General features: G+C 49.4%; 1 protein-coding gene across 4 annotated transcripts in view; it reads left to right on the top strand.

The window, feature by feature from the left end:
• DLG5 (discs large MAGUK scaffold protein 5) overlaps nucleotides 1-15,643 on the top strand; it is a 151,004-nt gene that overhangs the window by 64,252 nt on the left and 71,109 nt on the right. For all 4 annotated transcript variants that reach the window (XM_012466284.3, XM_012466286.2, XM_012466285.2 and 1 more), the window contains exon 2: nucleotides 6,372-6,440. In XM_012466284.3, coding sequence (XP_012321707.2) covers nucleotides 6,372-6,440 — 69 coding nt within the window. The remainder of the gene's footprint in view (nucleotides 1-6,371; nucleotides 6,441-15,643) is intronic.

The following is a 15,643-nucleotide window of genomic DNA, read 5'->3' as shown; positions in this document are numbered from 1 at the left end:
AAGTGGCATATAAGGCATGTGTGAGCAGGACTTCCTTGATGACATGCCAGTGTCTGTGGTTGCTCCATTCTGGGGCCATGGTCACCCTATACCTTCCCTGAAATATTGGGGCATGTCAGCTTCCAAGTTTGGGTTTCAGTGTCTGCAGCCTTGGGCCATGCTTTTAAGGGGTAGGAGGCTGAGTCCCTAGGGAGGGGCTAGGGCTACCCTGAATGTAGTTCTTTTTTTTTTTTTTCCCGTCACCTTACTTCTCACCTGATTACTGAGAATGGTTCTGCAAGCCAGCTTCCTAGTAGCCCGCTAGTAGGATCTGAGCCCTCTGTTCTCCCAGCATCCCAGGAGGGCTTTAGATCAGGGAAGGTGAGCCCACAAAAGGTGATAGCACTCTGCAACTTTCACTCTGTCACCTCCTTCCTTGTCTCTGCAGTTCATAGAATTGAGTGGCTCTCGAGTGAGGGCTTGCCCACACCCTGTGACTTCCCTCTGCAGCCATCACAGGCATGGGTATGGAATGGGGACCGTGAAGCCACAGCTCCTCCTCCTCTTTCTTCCCACTTGGATAGAAGTGGGTCAGCTCAGAATGCCTGTTGAGTGTTGTCTCGGTGTGGAGAGCTGGGCAGGGAGGGGATGAGCCCACTCCCAGGGAATAGAGCTGGACCTGCTCTGAGAGTTCTCACCCTCCCAGAGAAATAGTTCTTTCTGTTGTCTCCTGCAAGCCGATCTGGCTTCTCCTGTACTTATTCAAGGCCACCACCTTCCACGGCCAGCTCCAGGCCCCTTCCTCCATGAAGTCTTCTCTGACTGCTCTTCCCTGTGGAGCCAGGCAGCAGTATTGTGTGTAGGATTGAGAGCACAGGTGCTGGGCTAGACTGCCTGGGTTTGTATCCTGTTTGCGTTCTTAGTAGCTCTAGCATGACCTTAAGCAGATTAATTTTTCTAACTCTTAGTTTCTTCCTCTGTGAAATGGGCCTAATGACAACCTCTGGGTTGTCATGGAAATTAATGGAGGCACTACATGCAAAGTGCTTAGCACAGTCCTAGCACTTAGTAGTGCTTAGTACCTATTAGCTGCTATTATTTTTCTTAGTGCCATACAGTGCAGCAGTTTTCTTGTGGACTGTGTGACCTGTCACTCTAGTACAGCTCTCTATGTAGGTAGTTGAGGAATTGAAGAGCAGAGTTGCAAGGGCCCTCTGCAGGTCTGGTCTGACCGTGATAACAGCAGGTAACACTTAGAGTACCGGCTATGCAAGGTGCTGTTTTAATCACTTGTCACATACAGGCAGAATATCCCTTATCTGAAATCCTTGGAACCAGAAGTGTTTTTGCATTTCGGATTTCTCCAGATTTTGGAATATTTGCATATACATAATGAAATATCTTGGGGATGGGACCTAAGTCTAGATGTGAAATGTATTAGTGTTTCATATGCACCTTACATACACATAGCCTGAAGATAATTTTGTTTTTTCCTTGAGGAAGCAGAATGTATCCTGCACCTGCATTTTGACTGACCCATCACATGAGGTCAGGTGTGGAATTTTCTGCTTGTGGTGTCATGTCAGTGCTAAAAAAGTTTTTGGAGATTTTTGGATTAGGGATACTCAACCTGCTTCAAATCAGTTTATCCTCAAACAGCTCTAAGAGATAAGTACTTCTATCATCCCATTTTACTGATAAGTATGTGGAAGCACAGAGAGGCTGAGTGACGTCCCTAAGAACACACAGCTGATAAGGGACTGGGCTGGGAGCTGACTCCAGGCAGGTTGGCCCCAGCTGTGCTGTAATCATTACTGTTTGGCTCAGAGAGAAGGGCCTTCTTCTGAAGGTTACTTATAGCAGGTGAGTAGCCTCGAGGTTCCTGAGCCCCTGGCTTGCCATTCTTTCTCCTGAACCTGACCCAGTGCCATGCTGGGTGCAGGGCACGTGTTGGGAATTTGACTGACACATGCGGGTTCGGGAGCGACTGGGCACCTTCGGTCATTCTGCTGTAGGCTGTGGTTCCCCAGTGTGAGCTAGAGGAGGGTGGCAAGGTGGGGCAGGTGCCCTGGAAATGACTGTCGTCCTGGGGCCCAGGCAGTACTTCCTGCTCTGTCTCCAGGGACCCCAGAGCCCCAGGGAGTAGCAGCTTGCTTTCTCCCTCCCCTTTCCCCAGGGATTGAGGTAGGGGGTGCTGGCTTCCCGTGACCCTGAGCTGTCAGCTCTCTGCCTTTCTGCCTAGGCCCTTCTGGAGGACAGGGAGAACTCTGTGTGCTGATTCAAGGCTAGAACAAGTTCCTTCAGCCATTGCGGGTTTCACAAAGAGGAAGTGTGAATCACCAGAGCCTTTACAAGCTCCAGGTGAATGGAAGGGGTGTGTTGGGGGTGCGCTTCCATCTCTCTTTGGCCCCATGGGCTGTGGGAGGGGATCTGGGAGGGCTGGGGCATTTCATTATTGTTCGGGTGATTTTTACTGGAAGTTCTTTTGAAGTGGTCTTCGTGACCCAATGGCGCTGAGTCACAGAGTAAATAGAATTAGCAGGGGCCGGGCTCTTGGAAAGGACACAGACAGTGCCTGTGGCCTGGGCCAATCCCAGAGGGTCACCAGGCTGGCTTCCTCCCAGAGGTTTCCTTCTGACCCTCCCAGGGTTTCAGCTGCAGCCTCCGTGTGCATCGCACCTGCTGACTCCAGCTCTGGGCCAGTGTGTGGAGCGCTTCCCCTGGGGACTTGTGAGAAATGCATTCTGAAACCCCACCCTCACCTGCCGAATAAGAGCTTGCATTGCCCAGGTAGTTCCTTTGATAGTAAAGACTCTCCTGATATCACGCTTTGGCCCACATGTTCACGTCTAAACTTGGCCTCTTCTGGAACTGTTCCCACATCATCCACTCTCTCTGGGTCTCATCAGGACCTCTGCACGGTACTTAGTAGTTTGCATGAGTTTGTGGTCGGTGCCCTGCTCTCGTGTGTGTGTGTGTGTGTGTGTGTGTGTGTGTGTACACATCAGGAGGCTGATCCTACAGTCCCCGTTAGCCCTGGCCACTCTGTGAGGTAGAGAACATCCCTCCACACCATTTCTTCTTCCACAGCAGCGCATCCTAGGTTTCAGGAGCAGGTGGGGTTGGAGGTGTCTTTAGGAGAACCTAGGGGATATTGTCTCCTTCTCCTGGATTGGGGCGTGACAGAGGATGCTGACACCTGTCCCTCAGCCCCATGGAAGCTACCGGCCTCGAAAGGACACCGTGTGACATTGGGGGGAACAGTGGCTTCTTTTGCCTTTTTCTGACAGTCCTGACCACACAGGTCTTTAGGACAACAATAACCGCAGAGACAAAGCATGACTGAGACAATGTCGTCTTTGGGCCTTTTTTCCCCCCTTTAATGATGTCCAAGCCTCTGGGAACATTGTAAAAACTGGGTCTTGTCCAATTTTAACCACTCCCCCCATCAGCTCCCAGGATCCCTGCCAGCTTCCTGGGGAGGTGATGCCCAGAGATGCACATAAAGATGTCACGCTGCCCTGGTCAGGCCCCAGAGCCCAGTCAGGACTGCAGGGACAGGGAAGAGGAACAGAACGTGTCGGTTGGCCCGTGGACTCCCCCAGCCAGGGAGGGAGGTGGTCGGAGAGAGGGAAGGGTGTCTGCCAAGCTTAATTAACAGTGGAAACTCGCCACGGGGGAGGAGAGAGACAATTTGAAGAGGAGGGGCAGTTTACTGGAAGATGGGGCGCCACTGATGCCAACAGTAAGAAAGAGGGGAGTGTTCCAGCAGCGGCATCCGGAGCACAGGCTGCCAGTGTCGTCAGCCGGGATGGGTTGAGCGTAGAGATTTCTGGAGGTGAGAATTTATTTTTGCCTACTTTCCTGAGTAGGCCTCTTCCAAAAACAATCTGCTCATGTGTCAGTCGGCTAGCCTTCCTTGCCCCCATAAAGAAGAAATACTATTTTAAAAGTGACAGTTGAGTTTAGAAAATAGACATTGTGTTGGGTTCTTGTTCTTTGAAGATATCAATGGATTGCCCGAATTGCATTTGACTTTATTTCACTGATATTGAAGCCACATGTAATGTGTGTGATGTAGAAAGAGATATGGGTTAAAAGTGTGTGATGCTCATTGTTTTATTGAGACAAAAATGCAGAGATACTGAATGCACAGCAAAACTCATAGTGTGGGTTGGACTTCAGATATGGGAGGTGGAGCATGGGTTATTCATTTTTTTAGCAGAATCACAGAATTTCAAGGATGAACCCAGTTTTCTGGTTTCATCTCCCTTTAAAAGCACTGACTTCCCCGTGACATCCATGCCACTGAGTGCCAGGCCTCCCTCACTCTCTCACCCCCAGGCTTTTCATACCTGGCAGAGCTGACTGTGGTCATCCTGACCTGTTTAGAGATGCAGCTTTCTCCAGCATCTACCCACTGCTCCTGGTTTGGCTGCTGGAGGCCATCAAGAGCAAATCTGATCCCTTCTGGTGGTCCTGCTGAAGGACAAGACACCTACCCACTCCCTAGTCATCCTCTTCAGTCCATGCTCAACACCTTCAGATCCTTCAGAAGTCTCTGAAAATGTGATAATGAGGCTGCTGGTCATTGCCAGTCTCTCCTGTCCTAGTTCTTGCCATTACCAAAGTTGCTTTTTGCTTGCTTTTTCTTTTTTCTCTCCCCTTTCATCTCTTTTTCTGATGTCACCTGCCTGTAGTCTGTCTCTCTGCCCTCCTGCATGATCCTCACCTCCCCAGCAAAGTCTCCCCACTTTCCCCTCAAGGTCTCTCCTGTCCCCCATGGGCCTCTCACCTACTGTGCATCTTCCTCTCCCCTGCCTTACCCCAATTTCTTAATTTCTCCTCTTTCCCTTCCAAAGATGTGCGTGGGGTGCTAGTCAAGAGTTGCAGTGGAAGATTTTTTTTTTTTTTTGGAGACAGGATCTTACTCTGTTGCCCAGGCTGAAATGCAGTGGCATGATCATGACTCATTGCAGCTTCGACCTCCCCGGGCTCAAGTGATTCTCCTTCCTCAGACTCCCAGGTAGCTGGGACTTCAGGTGTGTGTCACCATTCCCAGCTAAGTTTCTGTATTTTTTGTAGAGATGGGGTTTCACTATGTTCCTCAGGCTGGTCTCGAACTCCTGAGCTGAGGCAATCTGCCCACCTCGGCCTCCCAAAGCACTGTGATTATAGGCATGAGCCACCGTGCCTAGCTGGGAGCTCCTTAAATTTGGTCCCTACATTTCTGGTTCCGGAGTCCAGGATCTCATTAGTTCTTGGCAGCTTTCTGATGCCAGAGCCCTAAGGCTTGTTCAAAGCCCTTATTGCAAAAATTCCATCTCCAGCTCACCCACTTGGCCTGGTACATACCGCTCTTCATTGTATAGTTCTTTTGGCTCCAGGAACAAAACACTGTATTTGTCCTTGTTTTCTTTGACCTGCCATCTCTGCATGTTATGCTTTGTCCCCTCCCAATTTAGTCTCTGAGTCAGTTTGCCCTCCCTTTTAATTTTGTGTCATCCATGGTCTTGATGAGCAAAACGCACCTTCTGTTTCCGTTAATCATGGAAATATAATTACTGAAATGGGATGGGGGAGGGACCTTATAAGTTGTCTGGCTGAACTCCTTCATTTTGCAAACCAGGAAACAGAGTTCCAGAAAACAAAAGCGACTTGCTCAGCACGACCCAGCTATGGGCACCTACATAGAGCTAGGTTCAGAAACTGGGCTTCACAGTGCTGGACGGGTAACATCTGGTTTTGAAAATATTTGAATTCAAACCAAACCACAATGGTTGTGTGTCCACAACTAGGAATTAATATTAAGTGTGGACAAAAAAAATGTGCTACCTTCTGGCTTTGGTGATGGTATAATTGCTCATCATTTTAGGAGTAACTTTTAATAAGGGGGCAGTTACTAACTAAATTATTAAGAACTGAGCTTAATACAGTTAGAACCTAAGAGCAAAACAGAAAAAGAAAAGATAGTTCAGTTGTTTAATTTCTGCTCTGTTACCCTACTCATGGAAGCCAGAATCATATTGATAGAGATCTGTAGGAAACCCCCATACCCCACCTTTACCCGGGGCACATCACTCCCTTGCTAAGCCTTTCTCCAGATGTCCCAACAAGAAGCCAGCTGACTGACTCCAAGTTCCCATCTGCCCACCCACCCAGAGCAAGAGGGGCCGGCCAATAAAGTGAGGTGGGAGGCTGGGCAGAAACACCGAAGTCCAGATCTGTTGAGCGCGCCGCCTCTGCTGGGCCCCAGATGTGGATTTCTAGTGCCTGGTGCATGTGGCTCTCATGGCCTGGCATTGACTGATGGTCAACTGGCCTGACAGTGGCTTTGGGTGAAGATGAGTGACCCCTTGGGGTTAGTAACATGGTCTCCCCTCTTTCCCCAGGTTCTACCTATAGCGTCCTATCCACCATGCCCTCAGACTCAGAAAGCAGCAGCTCCCTCAGCAGTGTGGGTGAGTACCGCCTTCTGGGGAGGACACTGGGTGGGCCAGGGGTCTGGGTGAGAGCCAGGGCAGGCGGGGTTCATGGGAGAGGAAGGTGGCCCTTCCTTGTCAGAGTACTCACAGGATCATCTTCTGTTGATTTCATTTACACTTTCTCCCATCAGCAAAAACCCAGTTCTGATGTTAGAAGGGAGGTGGGGAGGTGAGTGCTGGGAGGTACATGTTTTGCCATTGTTTACTTTGTCAGGGTACAGGGCTTCTAGAGGAGCCTGTTGTCCCATCACCCCCTCCCCCACCCCAAAGGCCTCATAGTAACTCAGTGACCACTACCCAGGAGACGTCACCCCTTTTGGAGTTGCCTTGAGAACAGGCATTGCCAGTCTATGCTGAATTGGATATGTTTCTCTGAACATGGGTTCCAGAAAGCCCATACAATGAGGCCAGCCCTTCTCCGAGTTCCCTAAAATCCAGTAGGAAGGCTGCAGTAGTCTCTCAGCCTTCCCACACCTCCGTGGCCCATTCCCTGCATGATGTGCCCTCTGTTTAACACCTCTAGTGGGGTTTTTCATGGCCTGATCTGACCATGATGCATGCAGACACCTTCAGTGGTTGAGTCCCGGCATCTTTTGAGCCCGAAGCACTCACAGAGGTCATCTACTCCAATTATTTTCTTTTCGTCCTGTAGAGAGATGGGGAAATTGACATTCTGGGAGGGGAAGTCACATGCCTGAGATTCTCGAACTAGTCAGGACAGCTCTTTCATATGTCAGTTCACATCCTGAACACCTTCAGTATGCCAGAGGGGGCTAGGGCCATAGTGGCAAATCAGGCGGATGTGGGCCCCACACTTCTGGATGTTAGGGTCTTTTGGTGGGGAACAGTTGAATAAGTAGCTGTAGTAAGGGGAGGGCAGTGTGATGAGAAGGAAGACAGTAGCCAGCGGGGGAGTTCCGTCTGAGTTTTCTAGGACTGCTATAACAAAGTGCCGCAGACCAGGTGGCTTACACAACAGAAATTTATTGTCTCACAGTTCTGGAGGACAGAAGCCCAAGATGAATGTGTCAGTGAGGCCACACGCACTGAAGGTGCTAGGGAGGGATCTGTCCTAGGCCTCTCTCCTCGCTTCTGGTGGCTTGCTGGCAATCCTTGGCACGCCTTGGTTTGCAGACATCACATTGATCTCCACCTCTGTGTTCACATGATGTTCTCCCTCTGCATGTGTCTGTCTCCAAGTTTCACTTTAATAAGGAAGGACACTGGTCAGATTGGCCTAGGAGCCTGCCTTATACCAACACGACCTCATCTGCAAAGACTGTTCCACCATCAGCAATAATAACTGTCGTGGGCTGAGCAGCACCCCTCTTGGGAATCCCCTTTTAGAATGAAGATGCGCCTAGGAAAGGTGACACTTTAACCTTTCCAGATAAGGTTCGCATTCACATTTACTGGATTGGGACTTCAGCATCTTTTGGGGGCCCACAATTCCACCCATAAAAACACAATTCCTCCCAGAATCCTCATCCTGTTTAGAGCTCAGGGTGGGCTCTTCTGGGACTGCAATTCAAAGCTCCTAACGGTATCCTGTCACTTTGTTCTGTCTGCTTTTGGTGTCCTGAGACACATCAGTGGAATGATGGGATTGTTGGAATTTGGAATGTGGGACTCACCCTTCAGGAAGTGCATGGAGTGGGGCAGTCAGGATCAGTAGATGGGAAAGGTGAGGCTTTTGTAAGGTTGTAGACTGAGTAAGCCCTGAGCATACTCCTCTGACCTGTCTAGTTTTTCACCCTTCACCAGATAGCAATCAGCAAACTCATTCCCTTCGGCATTTCAAGGGTTAAATGGTTACCTTTCCTAGACACATGTGCATTCTGAAAGAGGATTCCAGAGAGGGATATTGCCTAACCCACAGCAATTACTGCTGATGTTGGAATTCCTAGCCTGAGTAGGAGGATGTTTCTTGGACAGTTGGACCCCAGCATACTCTGGAAGAAGAGTCATGGCCGTGACACACCAATTGATTCTGCACGCACCTGAAGCAGGCTCAGTCCTTGCAATGGAGCTGTCAACAATATCCCCATATTCTTCCTGGGAGTCACAAGCAGGCAGAGGGGCAGTGCTCTGATGTGTTTCTTGGAGCAGGCTGGGTCTGTACTGTCTGTGTCTGGATCTTTAATGCGCAGTGGCTCACGCCTGTAATCCCAGCAGTCTGGGAGGCTGAAGCAGGCAGATCACGAGGTCAAGAGATCAAGACCATCCTGACCAACATGATGAAACCCCGTCTCTACTAAAAATACGAAAATTAGCTGGGCTTGGTGGTGCATGCCTGTAGTCCCAGCTACTCAGGAGGCTGAGACAGGAGAATTGCTTGAACCTAGGAGGTGGGGGTTGCAGTGAGCTGAGATCATGCCATTCTGCACTCCAGCCTGAGTGACAGAGTGAGACTCCATTTCAAAAAAACAAAAAACAAAAACAAAAGAAAACTGGTTGCATCCCTTCTGGGCAAAGCCTCTTGAGTTCACAGAGAACCGATTTTTGCTTCTCTTGCTCTTCTGCTTGAGGTTGCCATTGTCCTTAGGGTGCAGGCAGCAGGGAACACCCACTCACGCTGCCTTAACCAATTGGGAAACGTATGAGCTCCCACATTAGGCTGTGCTAAGGTCAGCCAGTAAATGGGGATGCGGCTCTGCCCTCCTCGGTGCGGTGTCTTCCTGCATGCTCATGGTGGGGTGTCTGTAGCAGCAGCTCCAGCCATCATATCCAGACCCGAGAGTGCCCAGGGCTGCAGTGTCCAGTATGGGCCCTACTAGCCACAGGTACTTAAATTTAAATGAAATTTAAATTTCTAGTTTCTCAGGCAAATCCACCACATTCCAAGTGCTCTGCAGCCATCTCCAGTGAGTGGCAGAAGAAGGCCGGCTCCTTATGAGCAAAGGAATCTGTTCCAGAGTCCCTCAGCATGGCCTCCTCTCATTGACCACAATTGGCAGCTTGTTTGCACTGAAAACAGTGGCTCACAAAGCCTGGTTCCTAGACCACTTATCTCTGATGAGTGCCCCTAGACCAGGGACACTAGACCAGGGGCACTCATCAGAGATGCATGTTTGAGCTTCCTTCCATACCTGCTGCATCAGAAACTCTGAGGGTTCCTACAGCTTAATAGCCCTCTAGTTTGAGATGGACCGGCCTAACCTCATCCCTGGGAAGGGACTGGAATGTCTGTGCTAGGCTTGCACCAGTCCCTTGGGGTGGAATGCCTGGTGGGGTTGGCCCCAGGAACACTCCAGCATCTGCCAGGGAGTTCCTGCTGGCTCAGCCACACCTGACAAGAGGCAGAAGTCTTTGCAAGCACACAGAGCCCTGGCAGGAGGGGTCACTGGTAAGGTCACCTGGTGACCTTAGGAACCTGAGGAAAGGGAAGAGCAAGATCCTTATAATAAAAACATCACCTCCACCTTCCCATTTACATCTTCCTAAATGGAAATGGCTGGGAAAGAATGGCACGTTGTCTTCAGCATAAGAGGAAATTGGAGGCTAAAGCCTTGGGTGTGTAGACAGCCTTCTCTTAGGGGGCTGTCCGGTCTCAGATCTCCAGCCTGGCCCTACTCATAATTCGCCATACCTTTGCCAACAGCCTTAAAGGCTGCAGGTCTTTGTGCCAAGGCCTCCTTGGGCAGTTTTCGTAGGTTTTCATCAGCTAAGCACACCCAGCTTCCCGAAGCCCTCCCCAGCCTCCTGCGCCTGTTGTTGTGACCTGCCCCCGACCCTGCCCTATGGATCTGCCCAGGGACTGCACGCTCATTTCAGGCAATGGATATTTTTTCTTCTCCATTCATCCTGACCTAATTTCTCAGTAGCCTTTTATTTTTCATCTTGGATAACTGGGGAGGTTTTAAGCAGGAGAAGAGACATTCTTGGGCAGCACTTATAAAGTGAGCCTTATATTCCATGAACATTGAAATAGCAGGAGAGGTCTCCAGGACTTACTGGCAGGAGAAAGAGCTGGAGGGCTTCCCTCGTATCCCAGGGAAGATTCCTTGAAAGTGCTCCTTCTAATTGACAGGGCAAGGTGGGATGAGCCATCAGGGAAGCAGGGGCTGCTCACTGACGCCCCGTGACCTCTGATTCTTCCTTCCTGGCCCAGACTTTTGAATCAGGGGTAACCCTTTGCAAAGTCAGTTTTTCAGAGGTGGGAATGCCTCCTTCTGGTGGGGCAGGTTTTTGGTGTTCATAGGGATCACAGTGAGGCACGGCCCCTAATGTTATCACACTGCCAGGGAGACAGGCGCTGTCTGGCACGACTGGCCATTCTGCCCTGTGTAGAACAGAAAAAAAGAAGAAACTCAAGGGAAGGAACAGTTAGTTCTGATGAGGGGAATCAGAGAAAGCTTCCTGGAGGAAGTGACCCTTGAATTAGGCCTTCCAGAAAAGGTGCTTTGGACTCAGACACAATGGAAGCAGTTGGCCATTGCTGCTTATGTTGGTTTGGGTTTCTGAAAAGCAGACCCTGAGTCAAGGGTTCGAAAGCAAGTCTTTGATCTGGCTGGAGAGCTGGGGCCTGGGCCTAGGCCTGGGTCTGCTGCATTGGAATCTAACCTCCTTTCACTCCAAGCTGGGGGAAGAGCTGAGCTGGAGTCATGTACTCATTGACTAAGGGGAGGTGTCCTCCCCTTCATCATTGAGGACATCAGTGGGGAATTCCTTTAAAGGCAGTGGCTGCTGCATAGCCAGTAAAACAAAGGAGAAATAAGTCCACTCTGGCCAGCAAATGCAACTTTGGTCTGGAACAGAGGTTCTCAAACTTTACCAGGCATCAGAATCACCTGGAGGGCTTTTACAACACTGAGTGCTGCAATTTCTGATTGAGTGGGTCCACGTGGGACCTGAAATTTTGCTTTCTAATAGGTTCTCTAGTGAAGCTTAGGTGCTTTAAGAAGTACTGGTTCACCCCAGGTGGGGACTAGGTCTTTCCTGGATTGCTCTGGCTGTCCTGGGTTGTAGGTGAGGATGACTTAGTGCTCTGATGGCTGTGCTCTGCCACTGTTTCGCCTCTTCCTGGCAGCTAGAGCCTGGAGGTGGCCAGGAAGTTTACCTAGACATCTCTCTGGCTCCTGGAAGCACAGGCATACAGGGCTTGGAAGCAAAGCTGAGACCTGCTCAGCTGTAAGACCGAGGAGGCGCCTCCAGGGTCAGCAGGAGCATGGCAGTGAGGTGCCCAGGACAAAGGGTGGTGGCTGAGAAGTCCACCCAGCTGCCAGGCCGTTTGCTGAGCCTCGGTGCTGGTGACCGTAGCAGCTAGGGCAGCTGGCACAAGGAGCTGAGGATTCCTGTGATGGGGACCCAGGATTCTTCTGCCCTCCTTCTCACACTTAGGTGAGAGAGAGGCTGGCTGCCTTCAGGTCCTCATGGCTGGAGACTGAGATAGGTTGTGTTGGGATGGCTCTGAGCCCCTTCCTTCTGTCCTGCTTCCTTCTTTCCTCTCTCCAGCTTCCTTGTTAAGCCAGGGCTGCATCTTTCTGTTGCCTTCTTTACAAAATCGGGGTGAAAACAGCAGCCCAGTGGTGGCTGCTCTTTGTTCACCATCCAGAGCCTGCTCTGGTCTGGAGTCTTCCTATTTTGGGCCATTTAAGTCCAAACCAAATCCCTTACCTCTGAAATTTCATCCTGAACACAAGGAGACGGACAATCTGCCTCCTTCTCCAGTAGCTGTCAGACTTGGGAGAAGAAAGGCTGAGGTCGTGGGAGAGTTGACAGCTTTGCATTAGAGTCCAGAAGAGCAACTGCACAAGGTTAGAACTGCATCGGAGGCTTTTGTTGACAACCCAGCTTGATGGTAGTTTTTGTTTTCCCTGTTTTTAAAAAAAAAATTTACTGTAAATAACCACAGTGATAGCAGAGGAGGTTGGTCCTCATCTCTTTACCTGTCAACATCACTCTTAGGATGATGGCTTCATTTAGGGCATCGCAGTTCGGTTTTCTTAACTTAAAATTTTTTTAGGTTAGGTATGGTTGCTCACACCTGTTATCCTAGCACTTTGGGAGGCCAAAGCAGGAGGATTGCTTGAGCCCAGGAGTTTGAGACCAGCCTGGGCAACATAGTGGGGCTCTGTCACTACAAAAAGTAAAAAAAGAAAAAAATAATTAGCCAGGCATGGTCACACACCCCTGTAGTCCCAGCTGCTTGGGAGGCTGAGGTGGGAGGATTACTCGAGCCCAGGAGGTCGAGGTTGTAGTGAGCGTTGATTCTGCCACTGCACTCAGCCTGGGTGACAGAGCAAGACCCTCTCTCAAAATTTTGTTGTTGTTGTTAAGGTTATGTTGACTGAGATATAATTTACATACAGCAAAATGTATTTTTAAAGTATACAGTTCAAGTTTTGACAAATAGTCACGTAACCATTGTTACTTTGAAGATGCAGAACACTTCCTTCTGTATCCTAAAAATTCCCTTCTGCACCTTTGTAGTCTGCCCTTTTCTGCCCTCAGTGGTGGCCATTTGAGGGATCCTGATGACCATTTGGATGGTAGGACTGTATCATCTTCAGAATATCTGTCAACCTCTAGATGCAATTAAGACAAAAACTTTTGTTCATTGGGGATTGAGAGGATTTTCTACAACTCTTGCTCTTCTCTGGGAACTTCTGGGTATAGCACATCTTGAGATTGGTTGTGAGGTTCCCTGTGGCCCTCCCTGGCCCTCCGCATCCCCCAGTTACAAAAGCCTGAAGGCATCAGCTGCGCTTCCTGCTGGGTCAGAGAGCCTGCTGTGTAATGGATCTCGGGTCTGGTTGACCTTACTTTCTGTATGTGTGCTCAAGCCTTTGGCCCAGGAGAAGTGGAACAGGAGTCCTCCCCTATTAGGAGAACTCTTGTGGAGTGGTTGAGGCATTGGCTCTGGAGTCAGAGCTGAGTCTGCATGTGAATCATCATTTTCCTAGCCATGTAGTCTCTCTGGACATCAGTTTATCAAGGAGTGATCCTAGCACAATCCTTCTAGGGAGCTGTGGAGATGAATGAGTTGAAGATGGAATGTGTTTAGCACAGAACCCGGTGCTTGGGCAGTGCTTGGCACATGTCACTGCTACTTTATCTGTGTGGCTGGCCACCCCCAGGTCCTCATGGCTGTGGACTGAGACAGCTGGAGACAGAGATGGGATGCATTGGGATAGCTCTGAGCCCCTCCTTCTGTCCTGCCACTTCCTCTCCTCTCCTCTGGCTTCCTCAAAAGCCAGGGCTGCAACTTTCTTTTGCCTTGTTTACAAAATGGGGGTGAAAATTCAAAATTTCTTATCTCCCCAAAGGCAGGTTGCTGGGCCTGGTGGTGCTTTTCTGTTGTGAAACTGGTCATTTGATGTTTCTCTGCTATTTCTTGAACTTGATTATAGCGTAAAATAGCCATTCTCAAAGTGTGGCCTGATGTCCCTGAGGTCCTTTCAGAGGGCTCTCGAGGTGAGACTGTTTTCGTAATGATGCTAGGATGTCACTAGTCTTTTATACTCTCATCCTCACATGGTGTTGAGTGGAGTTTTCTAAAGGTTCCATTCTGGGTGTGTGACAGTGACATTATACAGAGATGAGGCTCCAGCTAGCTGTCTCTGTGAAGCAGGACGTTAAACAGCCTTCATGACAAAATGCAAAGCAATGTCACTCTTCCTGCTGCATTGTTTTGTTTTATAATAGAAAGGGTGGTTAATGGCTCATAAAAAATCCTAAGTGAATTTATAATAGGGTTTTGATTTTTTAAAAAATAAGTAAATATTTAAAAATTCTTTCTTGGTTTTAATTTCTTTTTTTTTTTTTGAGACGGAGTTTCGCTCTTGTTCCCAGGCTGGAGTGCAATGGCGTGATCTCGGCTCACCGCAACCTCCGCCTCCTGGGTTCAGGCAATTCTCCTGTCTCAGCCTCCTGAGTAGCTGGGATTACAGGCACGCACCACCGTGCCCAGCTAATTTTTTGTATTTTTAGTAGAGACGGGGTTTCACCATGTTGACCAGGATGGTCTCTATCTCTTGACCTCGTGATCCACCCACCTCGGCCTCCCAAAGTGTTGGGATTACAGGCGTGAGCCACCGCGCCTGGCTCTTGGTTTCAATTTCTAATCTTGTAAATTTTATTAGACATAACATCTATGAATAAAAGCTCGTTGGAGTGCTGGATAAGTACAGAGGTCCAGTTAATACTTTGGGTTCTAGGATCATTTAGAGGCCCATATTCCATATTCCATAGCTCTGTGACCTGGACACACTCTTAACCTTGATAAGATTGTGTTTCCTGATGTGAAAAATGAGGATAACGGCGAAATCTACCTTATGAGGAGGAATGGGATAATGTAAGAAAAGCATTTCAAAAACTGCCAAGCATGGCCTGGTGTGGTGGCTCATGCCTGTAATGCCAGAACTTTGGGAGGCCGAGGTTGGTGGGTCACCTGAGATCAGGAGTTTGAGACCAGCCTGGCCAACATGGTGAAACCCCATCTCTACTAAATACAAAAAATTAGCCGGATGTGGTGGTGCATGCCCGTAACCCCAGCTACTTAGGAGGCTGAGGAGGGAGAATCGCTTGAATCCTGGGAAGCAGAGGTTGCAGTGAGCCAAGATTGTGCCACTGCACTCCAGCCTGGGTGACAAGAGCAAAACTCTGTTTAAACAAAACAAAAACTGCCAGTCATGAAGTGCGTGCTACTGATGGTTGTTATTTGGGAGGCAGCGAGGCATGAAGGTGAAGCACGTGTGCTCCGAATCCAGGCTGCCTAGGTACTTGAGTCAATCACCTAACCTTGCTGGGCCTCAGTTTTCTCACCTGTGAAATGGGGATGATGCTATTAGTATACACCTGCAAGGTTGTTGTGAAGTTGAAATCAATGCCTGGAACGTAACTTCCCCCTGGGCTTAGTTAGAGGATGAGTAGCAGGCATGTTCAAAGGAAGCTTCACTTGTTGGAGAGTCAGGTAGGTTACGGACAGTTAGGTAGGTTACGGAGAGAGTCAGGTAGGTTACGGAGAGAGTCAGGTAGGTTACAGAGTCAGGTAGGTTACAGAGAGAGTCAGGTAGGTTACAGAGTCAGGTAGGTTACGGAGAGTCAGGTAGGTTACAGAGTCAGGTAGGTTACGGAGAGAGTCAGGTAGGTTACAGAGAGAGTCAGATAGGTTACAGAGTCAGGTAGGTTACGGAGAGAGTCAGGTAGGTTACGGAGAGAGTCAGGTAGGTTATGGA

Source organism: Aotus nancymaae, unplaced genomic scaffold, assembly GCF_030222135.1.
Source record: "Aotus nancymaae isolate 86718 unplaced genomic scaffold, 86718_ANA_hifiasm-v0.15.2.pri h1tg000010l, whole genome shotgun sequence".
Classification (NCBI taxonomy): Eukaryota; Metazoa; Chordata; class Mammalia; order Primates; family Aotidae; genus Aotus; species Aotus nancymaae.
The sequence above is the reverse complement of the archived record's forward strand: the minus strand, read 5'-3'. Positions and strand labels throughout refer to the sequence as shown.